Raw genomic sequence first — 22,079 nt, forward strand, 5'->3', positions numbered from 1 at the left:
TTCAACATGGTCTTAACAAGGTTTTTGGCATTATTTTCATATTTTCTCCATTAGTATTTAAGCCAAATTAATCTCATTTCACAATAGCTGGAGTTCTAGTTTGGAAATTTAAGTTATATAGTGAAAATACAATAATCATTCCTATTCTAAGAAGGAAATCTTATAAATCAATAACAAAGAAAGATTTCTACATTCTTATTTTCATCAGGTTTGAGTTAGGCTTAGGTTTGAATCTATTAGACAGCTCATGAATATAGAAAGAAAAAGTTCATTAATAAAATGGTCAGTAATTTTAAAATGCCAGTCAAACAAATACTTATATGAACAAAACTTATAACATTTGATATGTCAAGCACTGGTACCTCCTTGCTTTGAGACTCCATGTCCTGCACTAGCTTCTCCCACCTCTCTTGAAACTCTTCAAGCAAGGTAGATATTTTACTAATTGCCTCCTGATTGTCTACCACTGATACAATCTGTTGACCACATTCATTCAAAGCATCGAAACGTCTCACTTGTTCCACCATATCATTCTCAATAGACTGAAAATGTAACAAAAACAAAAATTTTGAAATTTGTTTTCAGGGGAGAAAAAAAAACAAACAACTTCAGATCTTAAGTCACAATTTGAATAAATGTTACAAGTCAACATTCGGTAGAGTGTACACAACCCAACAAAATAATTCATGCCATGAATTGAATATGATGAACTGAATATGATGAACTGAATATGATGAAATAATAATGATGAAATGAATATGATGAACTAAATATGATGAAATGAATATGAAAACTGAATATGATGAAAAAATAATGATGAAATGAATATGATGAACTCAATATGATGAACTGAATATGATGAACTGAATATGATGAAATAATAATGATGAAATGAATATGATGAACTGAATATGATGAACTGAATATGATGAAATAATAATGATGAAATGAATATGATGAATGGAATATGATGAACTCAATATTCTGAAATGAATATGATGAACTGAATATGATGAACTCAATATGCTGAAATGAATATGATGAAATGAATATGATGAAATAAATCATCAAATAGAGAGCTATTCAGAGACTATTCAAAATGTTATGACAAGTAGAAGAAAAGAGTATTTAACAATTGTCATGAAGAGCACAGCACAAAACTGGTTGACAGAAATGACCTTCAAGCACTTGACTTGATGAATCACTTGCTCTGGGGTTTTCAGCTCTGCTGCTTTCATGTCACTCAAGATGCCTTCCTTCTCTGTCAGCCAATTGTTGAACTTGGCCTGCTCATCAGAGAACTGCTGCCACCTCATCAAAAGCTCCTGGAGAACCAGCCACTGTTGTTCAGTCCAGTGACAGATGTGAGCCCATCTTTTGCCCAGGGATTCTAATTGGTTCTCCATCGCTGCACAAGCTAAATGAATAATGAGAAGAGAACTTTTCACAACTTAATTTTAGCTTTACAAACTACCTAAGAAAACAAAATTTCAGCTTTTGATTTTTTGGTTAATTGTACAAATTATGGAAAAGTACTTAACAGAATATATGAGCGTGTCCTTAACAAAGTTAAGACTATGAAAAATAATGCTATTAATTATAAATTACACATTAAAAAATAAATACCTGAATTGTAATTACTAATCAAAATTTCTTTGAAAAGTTCAGTTAGTTAACATTTATAGAGAACATACATAAAAGTAAATATTTATTATTCCAGAATTTTTATAATACCTTTGAAAAAAAAAAGATAGGTACTAAACTATAAGATTTAAAATTTTTTTTACAAGCAAAAAAAATCAAATATATATTAAACATTTTCATTGAAAGAAATAGAATGATTGATTCTTGTGTTGTTAGGTACAAGGAAAAAATTGAGCAAAACTTTCAGCTTGGTTTGAAATTCAGTGTCGGAGAAATAACTTGTACAGACTTATTACCAGAGTCAGAGTTTGAGTTTAGGCACATCGGCACAATTTAGGCCACGTCGTGCCCGTAATCCTTTAAGGATCACTCTCCCTTTACATAACAAGGGCTAAATTCTATACAGTTAAAAACCAGAGTCAGACAGACAGAGTGAGTTGAAATTAGCTTTTTAATAAAAGCCTTGATCTAAAATGAGAAGTCAATGTAAACAATGCTTTAAGAACATCTGTCTTAGGCAAAGCTCTGTACCTGACTCTGTGTTGGTATCATCCACCACTACCACCATGTTCTGCAAGCTGTCCACTTTCTTCTGCTGTTCTTCAAGACTTTTTTGTATGGCCTGAAGAGAAAGCAGTTCACATTTGATATTCCCTAATACTTATGACTAGAGAAAAGTAGAACTTAAACAAGCTCAAACTCATTAAATGTTTAACTAAAATTGACCCTGGAATGGAAAATAAGAATACAAAAAATCAGCTAAATCTGAAGACTAGGGGGGAAAAATGTACAAGATTAGACCCACATATTTTGTCAAAGCCATCGCACCCCCCCCCCCCCCCCCAACAACACAATTTAGTTTAAAATTAAACAAAATTCTTTTATGCAATTAATGATGGGAATATAATTTTGGTTTTCAAATCAAATGATTTCTTCCAATATGGCAATGCTTTTCTGAGCCAGATTTTTTTTACACTGATTGTTTCATGATGCTTGAATATTATTGAACTTTTTTTAAAAATTCCAAAACTTTTAAAGTTATCTTTATCAATCCACTGAAAAGTAATGAAATCTATCATTTGAGTAGATTCATATATTTGTGTTGCTTTATAAATCTAATGTTATCTTATATAATACAGACGTTACTTCAAAAAAGAAGATGATTACGTCCTACGCGTCATGCATTTAGTCATAGGCCTACATATTAACCAAATTTGTGAACTAGAAGCATTTATTTCTGCCATTTCAACCTTTAAAGAGCCCCATGTCACCTTTTGAAAATTTATTGCTAAGAAGAATAAACCTTTTTTTTTTCTGCCTTCATTAAATGTATAGTAAAGCAAAGAGTTCAAATAAGTTCTGTTGCTACTAAAATAGCCTGTCATCTGTTGCTACTAAAACAGTCCTTCATCTATGGATACTAAAACAGTCCATCTATGGATACTAAAACAGTCCTTCATCTATGGAGTCCTCATCTGTTGCTACTAAAAGATTCCTTCATCTAGTGATACCTAAACAGTCCTTTATCTGTTTCTACTTAGAGTCCTTCATCTATTGATACTTAAACAGTCCTTCATCTGTTGCTACTAAAACAGTCCATCTAAAACAGCCCTTCATCCGTTGGTACTAAAACAGTCCTTCATCTGTTGCTACTAAAACAGTCCATCTAAAACAGCCCTTCATCTGTTGCTACTAAACAGTCCTTCATCTGTTGCTACTAAAACAGTCCTTCATCTGTTGCTACTAAAACAGTCCATCTAAAACAGCCCTTCATCTGTTGCTACTAAAACAGTCCTTCATCTGTTGCTACTAAAACAGTCCTTCATCTGTTGCTACTAAAACAGTCCTTCATCTGTTGCTACTAAAACAGTCCATCTAAAACAGCCCTTCATCTGTTGCTACTAAAACAGTCCTTCATCTGTTGCTACTAAAACAGTCCTTCATCTGTTGCTACTAAAACAGTCCATCTAAAACAGCCCTTCATCTGTTGCTACTAAAAGTCCATCTAAAACAGCCCTTCATCTGTTGCCACTAAAAAAGCCTGTCATCTGTTGATACTAATCACCCTTTCACTTGTTACTACTAAAACAGGTTGTCCATTGTACTAATACCACAAACTGTCCATTCACCTTGTGCTCTTCAACTTGACTTTTGATGGCATTCAAATCAGCTCCAACCACTTGCTGCTTCTCAATTCTCAATTCCATTGCACTCAGCCAGTTGGCCAGATCATCCAGTTGACCCTGCTGAAGATCCATCAGGACTTTCTGAAGCCTGAAGATACAAACACACACGTAAATGTTTAGGGGGGGGGCATCAATTTAAAGGGGTTGGGAGGTGAATAAATAAGAATACACACCAGCTTGCTCTGTCCTAATCCAACTGTTTCTAGAATACAAGGCCAACAAAAAACGAAAAATTACATGGAAAGAAAATAACAAGGGAGTCAGTGTTTTAAGATCGCTGCCAGGCCCATTTTTTCAAAACAAGTTTTTGTGAGGAAGCAGAGATGCCAGGATAAGAATATAGAGACACGATTATAAAGTCAACCTTTTGCTGAACACAACATTTTGTGAGAATTGTGTCGCTTTGTAAACAAAATAGAGCTTAGATCTTTGAAACAAGACTAACCCTTATGCGATGCCTTACAAAAAAGCTTTAAAATATTTAATCAAAGTAATGTTTACATAGATGCCTAGATATCAGGGTCTATTTATTAAACGTTCCTTACCTGGGTCTTCTCCAAAATAGCAACATAGGAGTTCTATGGAACCAACACATGGATATTGGATACTAATTACATGTACACAATCACAAGTACTTTGTAAAAGATACTATATTAATTATGTTTTAGTGGTTAAATCAGTATTCACAACATGAGGAAAAGGTCTTTTATCAAATGTTGACTTCTCCATTCTGCCCTGTTTCTTGTTTTGTTGCGCAGCGCTACATTTCTTCTGGTTTCAATGACCCTAGCCAGGCATGGGCGTCCCTCGTAACATGGAGCTATGGTTTCAATGACCCTAGCCAGACATGGGCGTCCCTTACAACAAGGAGCTCTGGTTTCAATACAGTGTTAGTATTATGGGTACAATACTAGTGTTATATTATAGAAAGAATTCCCTTATATGAAATAACATTATTATTGAAGGGGGAAGAGTCAGGTGAAGTTCCAGACTCTAGGTCTAAATGTTTTCTTTAAATTCTTTACTTAAAAACCAAACAAACCTGTAGGTTATACATTATTCGATATAAACTGCATAAACCTTGTAAGATTTTTATTTTATTGTGCATTTTTATCACTGAAAACATTCAATTGCTCGATTTCTACAACTATTACAGGACTTTCTTAGATGAACAGTTGTCTTCATTCATCTAAAATTATTACAGAACTTTTTTTCTACCCATCTTGTGGCTCCGCCCACTTGATCACGCGCGTGCATGGCCGTCACCCTGATAACATCTTGGATTTTTTTTTTTGAGACTGAGAGTGAACAGTGCATATTTAACTAGACCAGCAGCTTCGGTAGAAAACAAGCTGGGAAAGGGAAAAGCAGGTCATAAACTTTTTCCCCAAAACTATTTTGTTGTTGTTAAATCAGGAGCAAAATATTAGGATGTAACAAAAAGATGGTGTTTAATATATTAGTGGTACGGTAGGCCAATGTTACCGGTTCTGTAATTATATTGTTTAACTAAGGGAGTTCTCTATAAAAGAAATAGACACCAACAGAAAAAAAAGACTTAATCTCTGTCTCTCTCTCAAGATATAAATCACTTTGTTTTTTGTTTGTTGTTTTTATAATTAGGAAAAAAAAAGGGGGGGGGGTCGCAACGAAAAGTTATTAAACCTCGCCCAGGACGATGGGGGGATAGCAGTAGACAGGGTACGAACCCGGGACCATCGAGAAGACCGAACGACAGTCTAGTGTGCAGGACACAGCAGTCGTCTAAAGATGTTGGATAAGATCCGCTTCAGTAAGTCTCTCTTTTCAAACAAGAAGTCAGCCAAGAGGAGCTTCACGCGGGGCGTCAACTAAAATGTCATGGACTATATACAACTGTTCACTGACAGTAAATAAACAGAACTACACATTTCGGACTGAGAGAGAGAGAATAGTATACAAGAACACGATTACTTTTTATTCAGACGACCTGGAAAGTAAAAAGGGGGGGGGGGAGAGAGAGGGAGAGATAGAGGGGGGACAGATGGGGGAGAGAGAGAGGGGGGGAGCGGGATAGATTAAAGACAGGAGATAAATGGGTCAAATGAATGTATACATTTGTAATTGCATTTTCACAGCTGTATTATAAGTCTTCCCACTGTTGATTGATATAATTACATAATATTCTAGAATTGATTTGTTCTACATCAATACGTTGGGGAATAGTCTAAAGTTGAGTTTGTTATTTTAAAAAAAAGTCACATTTAGGATCAAAGGTTAATTGGTGCATCGCATGAATAATTTTGTTAAAATTTTTTTTCAGTATTCGTATTAGTCTCTCTCTTTATTTCTTAATATGGTCAAAAATATCGGATTTATCCCCCCTTCGTCATTCTATTTATATTTCCCCATCACTCTGGTCTATCCATAAGTAAAAGCAAGGCAAATGTTTCTCAGCTTCTATAAACCTGCCTTTTATCTCCTGTAAACCGCCAAACAGAGACTTGAAATTAGTCCGCGAAAATACAGGAAAGACTACAAAGAGAACAGATCTATACATTTCCCCACTTCCGGTCGCTGGGTAATTTGTGCCCTATATACATAAATCTTAGCTATATACTAGTGTTATTATTAACAGAGCTAGGGAGAGTTAAAAAGAGTTAAAAAGTAGTACGGGCAGGGACGTGTAGGGGGGGAGGGGAGGATACGGATGGTCATGTTTCTGCTCACTCCAGTTTCTTTTTTTCAAGTTTCGATGGCGCCAAAAATAGAAACAGCTGGTCAAAGTACTTTGCTTAACTTTGTGTTGGTGCTTTCTTCTTGGTCTCTAGTTGAAACGTAGACAAATAGGTGACGCATTGCTTTTAAGTGAAGTGCTATAAAGTGGAACCTTTCTTGATGTACAATTAAATTTACTTTGTTAGCTTCAAACGTGGCAGCTGCATTGATTTCGTTTAGTGGCAATGCTTTAAGATTGGTCTCTCAGAAGAACCTTTAAGCCTCTATCCTTTCAACGACAGACTGTCTCCATACAATTTTTTTATAACTCTTAAATGAATTAACATTTTGCTTCTGATGCCGTTTCTTTGGTCATTTGTAGTTTACAAAAAATAATATGTTTGTTAAATTGGTGGCAGACTTAATGGTCGCATTGTTTTCTAGGCCGACCAGAACTCAAATTTCGTTGAAAAAAAAAACGGTTTGGTAATTTAGAAAGTTTACTCCAGTGAATGCCTGGTATTTATTGGGAAACATAAAACCAGTTATTTTTAAATTTTAATAACAAGCCATTAAGACTTTAGATTTTGTACATTTCAGAACTTTATTATGACCAGAATGTAAGTATTTCATTGTAAAAGTATTTCATTATAACCACAAGTAATCCTCTATCAATTCCTTGCACAAAAATAAGGCTTTGTTTTTTGTTTTTTTTTGTAGCATGAAAAGAGTGAAATATTGATTCATATGCCAAAAGATAATTCGACATAAAAAAATAAAGACATCCTTTTCAGACCCTTTCTCATTCACCAAAACAAAAAATAAGGTCACGTGATATCCATGTTTGATTCGGATTAGGTCGTAAATTGTATAGAATAGAGAGGGGAGCACGTGGCTTAAGGATGTTTGTTTACGATTGGCGAAGGAGGTCCATTACGTCTGACGCGCATCCATGTATCACTCAAGTCCCACACATGCCTCGCTGTTCTGGCTTCCAAACCCTTACAAGATAATCACTTAGGGCTTCTGACATTGGCTCATAGATGTTCGTGTTTCCGAACTTAGACCTAGACTCTAGACCTAGACCTAGACTAGACCCTAGACTAGACCTAGACTCGAACTCCAGACCTAGACTCTAGACCTAGACCTAGACTAGACCCTAGACTAGACCTAGACTCGAACTCCAGACCTAGACTCTAGACCTAGACTCTTGACCTAGACCTAGACTCTAGACCTAGACTATAGATCTAGACCTAGACTAGACCCTAGACTAGACCTAGACTCGAACTCCAGACCTAGACTATAGATCTAGACCTAGACTAGACCCTAGACTAGACCTAGACTCGAACTCCAGACCTAGACTCTAGACCTAGACCTAGACTCTAGACCTAGACTATAGATCTAGACCTAGACTAGACCCTAGACTAGACCTAGACTCGAACTCCAGACCTAGACTAGACCCTAGACTAGACCTAGACTCGAACTCTAGACCTAGACTCTAGACCTAGACTCTTGACCTAGACCTAGACTCTAGACCTAGACTATAGATCTAGACCTAGACTAGACCCTAGACTAGACCTAGACTCGAACTCCAGACCTAGACTCTAGACCTGGACTCTTGACCTAGACCTAGACTCTAGACCCTAGACTAGACCTAGACTCGAACTCCAGACCTAGACTCTAGACTCTTGACCTAGACCTAGACTCTAGACCTAGACTATAGATCTAGACCTAGACTAGACCCTAGACTAGACCTAGACTCGAACTCCAGACCTAGACTCTAGACCTAGACTCTAGACCTAGACTAGACCTAGACTCGAACTCCAGACCTAGACTCTAGACCTAGACTCTTGACCTAGACCCTAGACCTAGACTATAGATCTAGACCTAGACTAGACCCTAGACTAGACCTAGACGCGAACTCCAGACCTAGACTCTAGACCTGGACTCTTGACCTAGACCTAGACTCTAGACCTAGACTTAGATATGTTCAATGGAATAAAAAGATGGCGTTTCGTTTTTAAACACTATATTTCCTCCAGCGAAATTATTTTAAATAATTCTTTTCAACTTGCGTGTACTTTCACAAGGCCATTTTTTCTAGTCCAACACTTCTGTGGACTGTAAGGTATGGACTAATGAGATCTGTACATTAAGTCAGTCAGTTACTTAAGTTTACAATACAATCATAATACACACACACACACGAGCGTGACTATTCACAAGGATTTCCAAGCCAAGTTTTTTTTTTTATCAATAGCTAACAGATGTCTGAGAGCATCTTCTCTCGGGTGCATCAGTACATAGACAAGTCAAGCCTGTCTCGTATGATCTCCCCCAGGTTAAGTTCACCTTTAGCAGACTACGCGCCATTTTTTTTTTATCATTAGCAGGACCTTCGCTGTCAGGTTGTATCTAGTAGAATATGGCATTACAGGCATTCAAGCAACTGTCATTATTGGCGTTAATATGACATAAATACTACAATAGACGGACAAAATAAGTGCCAGTTTCGACACTATATGTAGCCTATCATAAATAATTGACAATAATGGAATATGACTTTTTAAATGAGAATATTAGAAATTATTTGTCTAATTCAAACTTTCGTAACACATAGGCCTATAGGAATCTTTCTAAACATATAGGCATATTGTAGAAACTTTCAGAAGTGATAGATCTGTTTGATACTCAGAACAGGCCTAATGAAGCTTTCAGAAAAGATAGGCTTGTATATGAAACTTACTTAACAAAGAGGGAAAATGTAATTTTCAGATGTAGGCCTACTAGACCTATATACAGTAGCATGCTCAGGCCGACTCAGCTAAACAAAGTAGGCTACTCAGGGCTAATCCCCATATGCCTTTTTGAGACATTCTAAGCTACCTGTGCTATTTGAATGCCCTGATCTGAAATATATCTGTGCACATACCTGACTAAATGCCTATAACAAGTGAAGTGTTTTAACAGAACAACTATTTGAATGTAGTCGATTAAAGGTAATATATTATTCTGGCTTATCCAGGGTACCTGGCATAGTCTATTTTTGTCTACTCGGCGTTGTCAATGAAACACGACCTCGTAGATCAACTTCAACTTTGCTAATGGGAACAAATTTTCAACTCGCTTTGCGTGCTAATACAAGTGTGTGTGTGTGTGTGTGTGTGTGTGTTGATAACAAATTTCATCTAATTAACAGGAACGACTTGGATTTTTCTTGCTCCATTCATAAATAGTTTATGTTAGCGTCAAGAGTGGATGGCTAGGCTGAAAGGGTAGATAATTCTCGAAGAAGTTACAATGATCAACCTTTTAATTTGTTTGGTTACTTCCCCCCAGAAATCCTGGGATCACAAAGAAACCAGACTTTTGGGGAATACGTGCGGCATTTTTAGCACGTTCCATTGTTTTAAAAATCTATCCCTCATTAGTAATTAAGAGTAAAATAATAGCCCTTATTTAGATGGTCAGCTGTATAATGGAAGAATGGTTTGATTTTAAAAAATCTTTTTTTGTGTGTGCGTGTTTGTTGTTGTTTTTATTTGCGACACCCTCCTCAAATGTAGAAATGTCGAGAGTTCATGTCTCGGTGAATATAAGACCATGTGGTTTTCCGGATTGTCTTAGTCAAACCAAGGTTTGTGTTCATACTTCAAGCATGGAACAGTTTCAAATGTATATTTTACATCAAAACTAAAACAAGGACAAGATTAATTAGGGGCTGACGGGGTTAACAACCCGGACCATCTACAACAGCCCAGAGCGCGTACAGCCTGTTAATCCACTTTCAGTACAGACAACAACATTAGAGAGATGTAATAATAACCAAATACTTGTCAAGTAGACGTACACAAAGCAAAGAGCAGGGGAGGGATGAGGTCAACCTTGACCGCATGGAACAGAGTTAGTAGAAAGTTGTTTTTTAAATACTTGAAATGGACGCGCATTCAGATTATTTCTGAGCATATAGGCTGCATGACATAAACTTGAAATCTAACTTTCTTGAATGAAACACACACAAAACAAACAACATCTTTATTCCTGTCTATAAAGTGTGCAAGCATTCCTGATAAATACGATTTCAAGCGAAAACCAAAAATGTCTGTCATTATGTCTAGTTCTATTCTACATAATGAAATTACTTAAATTATGGTACGATAATTGTATTCTGTGCTTTGGGCTTTTCCAACAGGCACGAGGCCCTACGTGTTACAGAGCAGTGGGTCGACGATCCAAGGGAAATCAGCCAAATGGGTTTGAAAAAAAAAATTAAAAAAATACACAGGTAGCAATCTAATAGCACCATCTTTTTTTTTTTTAAGATTCCGTTCTTTCCCTCATTCTCTCGGTTTCAATGCATTAAAGGATGAATCATAAGAACTCTATTATTTTAATTTCAGATGAAGTCAACAATTTTAGGCATAATTTTAAGTTTCGCAGTCGGAAAGCAGGAAATGATACTTTATACTAACATTTAACGGCATAAGAGTCGAGTAGTTCAGACCTTCCGATCTATGGGGCAGATGATGTAAAGGTCAACTGCCCATGGTTAACGAGGGTGTCAAGTGGCCAGCACAATGACCAACCGCCTTTACTTGTCCTCAACTAATGTCAGGTACCCATTAGAGCAGGGTTGTCTAGCAGAGGCATGCTAAAGATACCGAAATTAAAATCCCAGTCTTCACCAGTATTCGATCCCAGGTTCTCCTCGGTTCGGAATCAAAGCGCTTTACCTCTGTTCAAAGCTGTTCGTTGTGTGATTTTATTGACCAAGTTACAAAGTGTTATGATGGAATCATATTGTTTTGTCGTGTTGTCTTTGTCGTATTGTTCAAAATGTAAATTATAAAATCTAGATCAGAGGGCCCAAGTCCCAGTGTAATAGCTTGAGAATCGTTGAGATGAAGATGAGATAAAGAAGTAACAGAATCCCTCTTGATGAAATGAAATAGTTTAATTCCTGAATAGAAATCAGGAAGAGTCGGAACACAAACTAGAACACAATTTCAATAATAGATTGTTAAAAAAGTATTGAACATGATACCAGATACGCGAAACTCACTATTGCACAAAAACAAACTTATTGTCTTCCCTTAAGTTTATATCCTCTCTAAAATTCTCCAAAATATAAAAAAAAAGTAAAAACATAGCTCCCTTGGCTATTCTTAGTACTATTGGAAATTTACTGTTATTTCTGGAAATGTAAACATTCTGTGAATTGTTTATACAATTAAAACAACCTTGACATTGACGCTAATTATTACGTGACACACTAACCCCCCCCCCCCCCCCACCCCATCATATTGATGAGAAAAAAAAAAGCTGGGTTTGTCGATCGTCAAAATAATTGCAGATAGGATTTAAGATCGGCTAAAAAAACAACAACATGAAACAATCACGGCATGCCAGAGAAGCTTGATCCAGAAAATATATTATCGACTACAAACTGCACCGTAGCTGCGGTTTGATGTCATAACCGAGTGTACCGTTTTCTACTCTGTCAGGAAAGAAGATCTACTGACTCATGTGAAATATTCGTCATACGGCAAGCTGTTAGAAGGAAGCTTCTCTGACGGGAATTGGGAGACAACATTAAATCAAGCAGACATGAAGAGCGATTTGGCAGACGTGCATCTCTTAAGACAGGACATTGAACAGAACTGTCGGCAGATAAGGATAAACAGAAATCTGAACCGGAAACAGGAAGTCCAAGAGGATCGTCAAAGGAGAAGTCCAACTTTTGAGTCATATGTATTGAATACGTTTATAAGTTTTTAGGGTACTCCAGCGCAAAGGGGTTAAAAATAAAAGTTGACTTTTTGACCTACGGAACTATTTGTCACACAATGACCATAAAAACATGAAGTAACAACTTTCCATCCAGACCTTTAAAGAATTGTTTGTTTTTTTTAAGTACCATGATTTTTTTTAAAAACAGGATTTTAGTACTAGTAGACATGTGGTATTTAAAGGCCCGCTAAACAATTGAATTATGTTTTATATAAGATAAGATGCCACCTGTAGAATAGACCTAATTTTGCTCTTAAGCTAAAATTCACCCAACTAATAGAATTTACATTAAAGCATTTCACTTTTAGCTTGGATACATATTTAAAAAAAAAGAAAATATTAACACTCTCTCTCCGTTATTATTTACCACATTCTGGTGGAATCAACGCTGGTATCGTCAGTTAGGAGAGAAAGAGTTAAGATCATTGGTAATCCAACTGAACCCTGAAGTGAGTCTTGTAACCAAAACATGGAGTGTTCATAGCCCCTTGCTTAGGGCGCCACGTGACATTTAGCCTTCAGTATTGATTGGCTTTATGGTAAATTCAAAAACAAACTAGAAATCAGCAAAACAATACTCCTAATAGCCTAATTGTTTTATATCAGCATAGAGACCTGTCAATATGTAAATGTCTTTATTTAAAAAAAATAAAGAAACACTCTGAAAATGCTGTGTAACTTTTTTAAGAATAGCATTCTATACAATCATATAGCATACTATTACTATCCTAGTTGTACATGTATTGGTATTTATCACTTGTATTGGTATGTATCACTTGCATTGGTATTTATCACTGCCTACTTTTATAGAAACGTAATTTATAGCTATCATTGCATTCGGTTTATTAAGAAGCTACTTGTAACTAACTATACATTCTCCACGTAGATATTGACAACTACACTAACCTATATAATTACCACTGTATACTGTAAAAAATATATCATTGCCTACTGTATACAAAAATCATTGCCGACAGTACTCAAGAATCATTGCCTACTCTATTCAAAACATTGCATACTCTTGTCAAAACATTGCCTACTCTTGTCAAAACATTGCCTACTCACCGTGATTGTCTATCCAATGCTTTGACTCTCAGTTCCTCCCACCTATTGTTGAGGAGGCCCATCTGTGTGCGGATCTCTTTCTCTTCCTCGCTGGTGACCTTTCCGCTGGTCAAAAGGTCATTGCCTTCCTTAAGTACTCCACCGATACTGTCCTGGTGCCTGGTCAGCTCCACCATAAACTCCTAAAGCCAAATAATAACGACAAACAATAGTATTAACAATAGTATAGAATCTTATCTTTTTTATCTTATAAAATATAGACGTTACTTCAGAAAAAAGATGATTACGTCCTACGCGTGTTCATTGGTCAATCTAAGTCATGCATATTATAACCAATGACTCTGCCAGGTCGTTGGTTTTCCTGGCTGACTCGGGCAACCCATTTCATGCTGCAGTAGCACTAGGGAAAAAGGAGCATTTACACACATTTGTCCTAGTAATAATGAATTATCCAGAACATGCTGTTTAATTGCCTGTTGTTGTTGTTTTTTTTGTCTAAAAGTTTCGGTAATTGTGAACTAAACGAAACAATACTCAATATTCAAATCATGCGGATTAAAACTCAACTCATTAAAAAAAAAAATGGTACTAAAAATGTATCGAAAGTCTTCAGTATTTTGTTGTCAAAGGAATTCATAAAATCGTATCGCAGCAAACTTACAATTTAACCCTAAACCCCCTAGCCTGGGAGGAACATCTTGAAACATTGGGAAGTTTATATTTACAAGTTAATGTACAATCTTCAATAATTCAACGTTTTCAGAACAGGTCAGAAAACTCGATACCGTTATTGGTGTAATAAAAAGAAAAGACTCTGACTTTGTTGACTTGGTCAGTAAATACTGAAACCAACATGGCAGCTACATTGAACTGCAGCTAAGGCAATGTCATACAACCAGAAGTGTAGACACAAGTCACATAGACACACGCAGGATGTGATAATCTACTTGTTGGAAGTAACGTCTGTATTTTATAAGATATTAGTTCAAAGGTCATACAGCGCAACAGTTCAAGGCTAAAGTCATTCAGCGCTGGACATGGTCATTAAAAGCCTCCTATAATTCCTGAACTGTGCGTTCTCTTCCGTGAAATGTACTTGCGGTCAGTAGAAAAATAAGACAAGTTATAAGTAAAATGTCAGACAAGTTATAAGTTGATAAAAATTAAAATGTCAGACAAGTTATAAGTTGATAAAAATTTAAATGTCAGACAAGTTATAAGTTGATAAAATTAGAATGTCAGACAAGTGATAAATCTATAAAATTTATAAAATTAGAATGTCCTAAACACCCACAGCGAAAATTGATGTAAAAGAAATATCCTAATGCATTGTATTTTTGCTAAATAATTTTAACATTTTATTTTTGAAAATAATTATTAAACATATCAAATACAGTTCTTCAAATTCAAGTTGCACTCAAGTGAAAATTAAAACAATGAGCCAGATTGTTGATACCATTGGTCAAGGCAATAACAGTAATGGGCAGTTCCTTGACCACATTTGCACCCTTTTTATTTCCCCTTGTTTTCTGCTTCGTCAAATGTTGGACATGTTTCGTACTTCGTTCAGAGTCGAGGACAGTCTACACCCTAGTCCAAACTAACCAAACCTATATTTTACAGGACGATGGGGAGGATAATGTCGCACCATCATCGAGACTACCGAACGACAGTCCAGCGCGTATACCCAACGACCAGGCAGGCTTCTGTGGGTCAACATTTTTAATTCCTAATGTAGAATTCAAACTGATTTAGAGAATTCTCATCACATTCAACGGTGTCAATGGATCTTAAAAACATGTGTTTGTTTATTTTAAGTTAGCCTGGTACAGAAAATGAAAAATGGCGGGGGTCTTAGTGTACGCGGTCTCTTGCCGCGAGTCTGACCCACCCGGCCGGTGAAAGGGAGCTCTTGTTCACTTTTGCTGGCCAAGAGTTCCAAGAGCCGAAGGCTCAACTCTACCTGATAGTTTAAAAAGAAGAAGAAGGTAATACATCTTACTTTAACCATTATTTTATTCCACTCTTACTTTGAAGTAAATCGGTAAATAAGGCAATGGGTAATTTTAAAAAAAATGACCACTGCCCAGTAGACAATGCAAAAAGAGACTGACCTCATGCTCATTAAACTGTTCTTTCACCTTGACCACATCGCTAGAGATTGGCTCCAACTTCTCAATGACTTCCTCGGCGTCCAGCAGCCAAGTCAGGACATTCTCCAGGGCGTCCTGGTAGGACAGTAGATCCACGGACACGGTGCTCATGGTGCTGTGTCGAGACTCAGAGCTGCTCATGGACATGGCCGACTGGTGGACACACAAAAATTGGACACTATTAAAATGTGTGTGTGTGTGTGTTTGGGAGTTTTTTAGTAAACAGTTGTTTTTTTTTTTTCAATTGACTGATGGTAGCTGTATTCGAGGGATATCTAATCATCATCTTAGACCAAGTTTAACACATGGCTTCGCAAATTCCAAAGGACCCCCTCCCCCTGGGAGATATACAGGATTTCCTGGATGGTAGTTCTGCGAGAAATAACATTTAAGTCTTTAATATCGGTGATAAAGAAGTAGATTATTTTGGTCGAATGCAAGTAGAATATATTGTAGAAACTAAAATTATAGATTTTTTTAGATCAATATAGTCTAGAAGAGAACCTTTTAACTTTTTATTCACTTGCCCAGCATTTTTGCAGATCAGTATCTAGCCTTGTTTTTTTTTCATTTTGTTTATTTTGAGGGAGTCACTTAATAAGATAACAGGTTAATAAGATAACAGGTTAATAAGATAACAGCCCAGAATGATTATTTGTGGCACCAAATTTTTTTCCCCAACCCAAACACAGATGTAAAGACAAGCCGCTAATGATCAAGCCGACTGATACGCTTATTTATATAGCATCATAAAATTGTGTTTTTATCAAATGGCCTCATCTTGAGTGGCTAGCCCCCCCTCCCCGCCCATAATATGGCATCAAACTGGTGGTCTTACACTAGAGCAAGGAGCGGACGACAAGAAACCGAGGGACAGAATAAACAAACGAAATTATCCTATTGATTTCGTCTGCGTTAATTCACTAGCGTCCTGGCGATCAAAACCAATACCCGCGAGCCCCAAATGCGGCCTGCCTACCACTGTTTATGCATTGACATAACCAAATCATGTCTATTACAAGTACGCAAATGTCACACCAATCACTCTTGCGAGCATGCGATCAGATTGGAACGTACACAAAGGATTATTGTCCACTATCCTTCATTCATTCATTGGCCTCCTTCAGTCGTAGAACGACTTTGGTTCATCTCAGAGCACACTTCCTCATGTGGCTGTGGAGCCCTATTTTGGAGAGACACTCCCGTCCACAAATAGCGCAGGTTAAGGTGGCTTTTGCTTCGATGGTAGAGGAGTTGGACGTTTTTCGGATTGTACGTTTTTCTTCCTGAGCTGAGACCCACGTACTTTCACTGTCCATAGCTTTCTTGGTCACTGTCTCTCTCCATCTGTTGCGGTCCAGAGCTATGTCTTCCCGATTGTCAGTATTGATGTTCACTGATTTGAGGTCACGTTTTATTACATCTATGTAACGGAGGTGGGGGCGACCAGTTTTTCTTGTGCCACTATCCTTACACACTCTTTTAAAGCGTCAAGTTTTGAACTATAAATAGGTTCTGAGGTCATCTATGCAACAGTCGTCACGTCCAATAAGATGCTTACGTCATACTCTAGTGACAGCCAAACTACGGACTATCCGGTCAGGTGTTGTTCACATATATATGTTTGGTATGGAAGAAAAAAAAATTAAATACTATTTTTAATAATTGAAATCAATGAGAATTAGATTGGTTTTGTTTGTTTGAATATATTTCTTAAAGACAATAGATAGCATTAAAGGCAAGTTCACTGTCAAGGGAGATTAGTCTGTTCAAACCTGAACTGAGATTAGGATTCTATTAATAGCCATAAAAAAAGAAGGTACGCAGTTTAAAAAGAAAATCTACTAGCTAAAAATAGAACAGTAAAATATAGATGCAACTACTAGTGTGTGTGACTCAATATGATAGGAAGTCAGTTCGTGCTTGCATGTGTGTGTGTATGGGTGGGTGTTCACCCAGACAAGAAGTTGGTTATCTCAGCTATATAATAGGTGGCATTTTACGTCAATCTGTCATGATGGAAGGGAGATAATCATAGTTGGAAAGGGGAGGATAACTTTCTTGTTTTCTATATGCACAAGCATATACAATCACAGACGTTATTTCAAACAGATGTTTTTATTCAAACAAGTTCCCGTAGGTTCACACGTGAAGCCTCTCCGAATGCTGTTCTTGGTTTAAATGTTGTGATTTCCACGACACAAACTGGTCTTGTTTTTTCAGAGCAGACAGCACTTTAAAACAATAGTCCTATGCAACTCCCTGCTATCTTTAACCAAGTACTCAAAACGGAGTTAAATTAGTGGCACTTGTTACCCCCCTTTCCTTTCCGCCCAATGGCTCAAGACTCGCGTATTTAAAATCTGTTATAAATTTAATTAAGGTAGCGATATTGAAGAAAATCACACTTAAAGCGCCACCGATCAAAGAACCATTACTGTGCTTGCATATCAGGAAGAAAAACACAAGGGCAAAAATTATGGCAGCACATGCAAAACACAGTCTTAATTATGAATACGTTAATTTGTGGAGGCGTCTTGGGGGGGGGGGAATTGTAATAAAACAAGAAGACTACAAAGAGATACTGGTTATAGAAAGAGAGGGAGAAATGTTTTGAACGAACCGAACCCTAACCGAACGAACCAAACCCGAACTATACTTGTCATCGAACAGAACCGAACTCAAATCTGACCAAAGCGAACCGGAACTTTAAAAGTTGGGTTCGATTCCCAGCTCTGAGTCTGAGAGACTTGAGTAAACATAATGCACCAGTAGACTACAGAGCTATCGGTAACAGAAACAAAGGGAGGGGGGTGTGTGAAAGAGAGGGGAGGAATAGAAAGGGAAAACCAGAGAAACGCGGCAATACTAGAGACCTGCCAACTGTGAGTAAAAAAATCACTTTTAAATACATTACAGTGTCATCAAACAATTAGAGAAATATGGGGAACAGAGAGAGAGGGAGAGGGGAGACGGACAGAGAGAGAGAGAGAGAGACAGAGAGAGAGAGGAGACAGAGAGAGAGACAGAGAGAGACAGAGAGAGAGAGAGAGGAGACAGAGAGAGGAAACAGAGAGAGAGAGAGAGAGGAGACAGACAGAGAGAGACAGAGAGAGAGAGGAGACAAACAGAGAGAGGATCAGAGAGAGAGAGGGGAGACAGAGAGAGAGATAGGAGACAGAGAGAGACAGAGAGAGAGAGAGAGAGGAGACATAGACAGAGGGGAGACAGAGAGAGAGAGAGAGGAGACAGACAGAGAGAGAGGAGACAGACAGAGAGAGAGAGACAGAGAGAGAGACAGAGAGAGAAAGAGGAGACAGACAGAGAGAGAGAGAGAGAGGAGAGAGAGAGAGGAGACAGAGAGAGAGAGAGAGGAGACAGAGAGAGAGAGAGGAGACAGAGAGAGAGAAAAAAAGAGAGAGAGAGAGAGAGAGGAGACAGACAGAGAGAGACAGAGAGGAGACAGACAGAGATAGGATCAGAGAGAGAGAGGAGACAGAGAGAAAGGAGACAGAGAGAGAGAGAGACAGAGAGAGAAAGACAGAAAGGAGACAGACAGAGAGAGGATCAGAGAGAGAGAGAGGAGACAGAGAGAGGAGACACAGAGAGAGACAGAGAGAGAGAGAGAGACAGACAGAGAGACAGAGAGAGAGAGAGACAGAGAGGAGACAGGCAGAGACAGAGAGAGAGAGGAGACAGAGAGAGAGAGAGGAGACAGAGACAGAGGGAAAGGAGACAGAGAGATAGATGGAAAGCAAAAAAAAAAAAGAAGCGTATCTTCCAGTAAGTAAAGAAGGTAGTGGCGTTCACTAAGGTGTCGGCTACCTTAAAAGCGAAATCATTTCACGTCATTGGGCTATCATCTTACAATTTCACACCTAATTAGTTATCAATCATTGCGCACACCTGGCTACACCACCTTGACGTTACCGGGTAAATATCTTCTCGAAATTGTGATCACAAGGGAAAATAACTTTAAAAAGAAAATATTTTACTTTATGGTTTTACTGTTTCTCATAACATCCGGGTTATTTTAAGCACAACAGGGTTGGGAAACAAGAGTTTTAGTTGAGACATGGACGACTTTACAATAGGACATGGAGGTACCCTCATAATTGAAGAGCAATGTTTAAAAACATTGAAAGTAAGATAAGATAAGATAAGATAATTTTTATTGATCCAATAAAATGGGAATTCAATTTGACTAAAAAGTCGGAGAAATTCATTTTGATAAATCTTTGAAACTTAGAAACTCTTTTTTTTTTAAATGTGTAAGTGAATTTGTTCATAAACATAGTAATAAAATCGATTTATTTTTTTAAAAAGTGATAGGTTCACTACTTTTAGGCTAGATTTCTTTAAGAAGTGATAGGTTCACTACTTACAGGCTAGATTTCTTTAAAAAGTGATAGGTTCACTACTTACAGGCTAGATTTCTTTAAAAAGTGATAGGTTCAGTTCTTATAGGCTAGATTTTTTAAAGAAGTGATAGGTTCACTACTTATAGGCTAGATTTTTTTAAGAAGTGATAGGTTCACTACTTACAGGCTAGATTTCTTTAAAAAGTGATAGGTTCACTACTTATAGGCTAGATTTCTTTAAAAAGTGATAAGTTCACTACTTACAGGCTAGATTTTTTAAGAAGTGATAGGTTCACTACTTTTAGGCTAGATTTCTTTAAGAAGTGATAGGTTCACTACTTATAGGCTAGATTTCTTTAAGAAGTGATAGGTTCACTACTTACAGGCTAAATTTCTTTAAAAAGTGATAGGTTCACTACTTACAGGCTAGATTTCTTTAAAAAGTGATAGGTTCACTACTTACAGGCTAGATTTCTTTAAAAAGTGATAGGTTTACTTCTTACAGGCTAGATTTCTTTAAAAAGTGATAGGTTCACTACTTACAGGCTAGATTTCTTTATAAAGTGATAGGTTCACTACTTACAGGCTAGATTTCTTTAAGAAGAGATAGGTTTACTTCTTACACGCTAGATTTCTTTAAAAAGTGATAGGTTCACTACTTACAGGCTAAATTTCTTTAAAAAGTGATAGGTTCACTACTTGCAGGCTAGATTTCTTTAAAAAGTGATAGGTTCACTACTTACAGGCTAGATTTCTTTAAAAAGTGATAGGTTCACTACTTATAGGCTAGATTTCTTTAAAAAGTGATAAGTTCACTACTTACAGGCTAGATTTTTTAAGAAGTGATAGGTTCACTACTTTTAGGCTAGATTTCTTTAAGAAGTGATAGGTTCACTACTTATAGGCTAGATTTCTTTAAGAAGTGATAGGTTCACTACTTACAGGCTAAATTTCTTTAAAAAGTGATAGGTTCACTACTTACAGGCTAGATTTCTTTAAAAAGTGATAGGTTCACTACTTACAGGCTAGATTTCTTTAAAAAGTGATAGGTTTACTTCTTACAGGCTAGATTTCTTTAAAAAGTGATAGGTTCACTACTTACAGGCTAGATTTCTTTAAAAAGTGATAGGTTCACTACTTACAGGCTAGATTTCTTTAAAAAGTGATAGGTTCACTACTTATAGGCTAGATTTTTTTAAAATGTGATAGGTTCACTACTTATAGGCTAGATTTCTTTAAAAAGTGATAGGTTCACTACTTATAGGTTAGTTTTTTTTTAAAAGTGATAGGTTCACTACTTACAGATTAGATTTCTTTAAAAAGTGATAGGTTCACTACTTGCAGGCTAGATTTCTTTAAAAAGTGATAGGTTCACTACTTACAGGCTAGATTTCTTTAAAAAGTGATAGGTTCACTACTTGCAGGCTAGATTTCTTTAAAAAGTGATAGGTTCACTACTTGCAGGCTAGATTTCTTTAAAAAGTGATAGGTTAACTACTTTTAGGCTAGATTTCTTTAAAAAGTGATAGGTTCACTACTTACAGGCTAGATTTCTTTAAAAAGTGATAGGTTCACTACTTGCAGGCTAGATTTCTTTAAAAAGTGATAGGTTCACTACTTATAGGCTAGATTTCTTTAAGAAGTGATAGGTTCACTACTTGCAGGCTAGATTTCTTTAAAAAGTGATAGGTTCACTACTTATAGGCTAGATTTCTTTAAAAAGTGATAGGTTCACTACTTACAGGCTAGATTTCTTTAAAAAGTGATAGGTTCACTACTTATAGGCTAGATTTCTTTAAAAAGTGATAGGCTCACTACTTATAGGCTACATTTCTTTAAAAAGTGATAGGTTCACTACTTACAGGCTAGATTTCTTTAAAAAGTGATAGGTTCACTACTTATAGGCTAGATTTCTTTAAAAAGTGATAGGTTCACTATTTATAGGCTAGATTTCTTTAAAAAGTGATAGGTTCACTACTTATAGGCTAGATTTCTTTAAAAATTGATAGGTTCACTTCTTATAGGCTAGATTTTTTTAAGAAGTGATAGGTTCACTACTTATAGGCTAGATTTCTTTAAGAAGTGATAGGTTCACTACTTTTAGGCTAGATTTCTTTAAGAAGTGATAGGTTCACTACTTATAGGCTAGATTTCTTTAAGAAGTGATAGGTTCACTACTTACA

The 22,079-nt window shown here is 36.7% G+C and overlaps 1 protein-coding gene across 16 annotated transcripts in view; it reads right to left on the reverse strand.

Moving 5' to 3' along the window:
• Positions 1 to 22,079, reverse strand: part of LOC106077258 (dystrophin-like) — a 331,854-nt gene that overhangs the window by 178,606 nt on the left and 131,169 nt on the right. For all 16 annotated transcript variants that reach the window (XM_056033067.1, XM_056033069.1, XM_056033060.1 and 13 more), the window contains 6 exons: positions 15,497 to 15,688; positions 13,383 to 13,564; positions 3,774 to 3,918; positions 2,176 to 2,266; positions 1,179 to 1,417; positions 363 to 542 (listed from right to left, as the gene is read on the reverse strand). In XM_056033067.1, coding sequence (XP_055889042.1) covers positions 363 to 542; positions 1,179 to 1,417; positions 2,176 to 2,266; positions 3,774 to 3,918; positions 13,383 to 13,564; positions 15,497 to 15,688 — 1,029 coding nt within the window. The remainder of the gene's footprint in view (positions 1 to 362; positions 543 to 1,178; positions 1,418 to 2,175; positions 2,267 to 3,773; positions 3,919 to 13,382; positions 13,565 to 15,496; positions 15,689 to 22,079) is intronic.

The sequence above is a fragment of the Biomphalaria glabrata genome, chromosome 6, assembly GCF_947242115.1.
Source record: "Biomphalaria glabrata chromosome 6, xgBioGlab47.1, whole genome shotgun sequence".
Lineage (NCBI taxonomy): Eukaryota > Metazoa > Mollusca > Gastropoda > Planorbidae > Biomphalaria > Biomphalaria glabrata.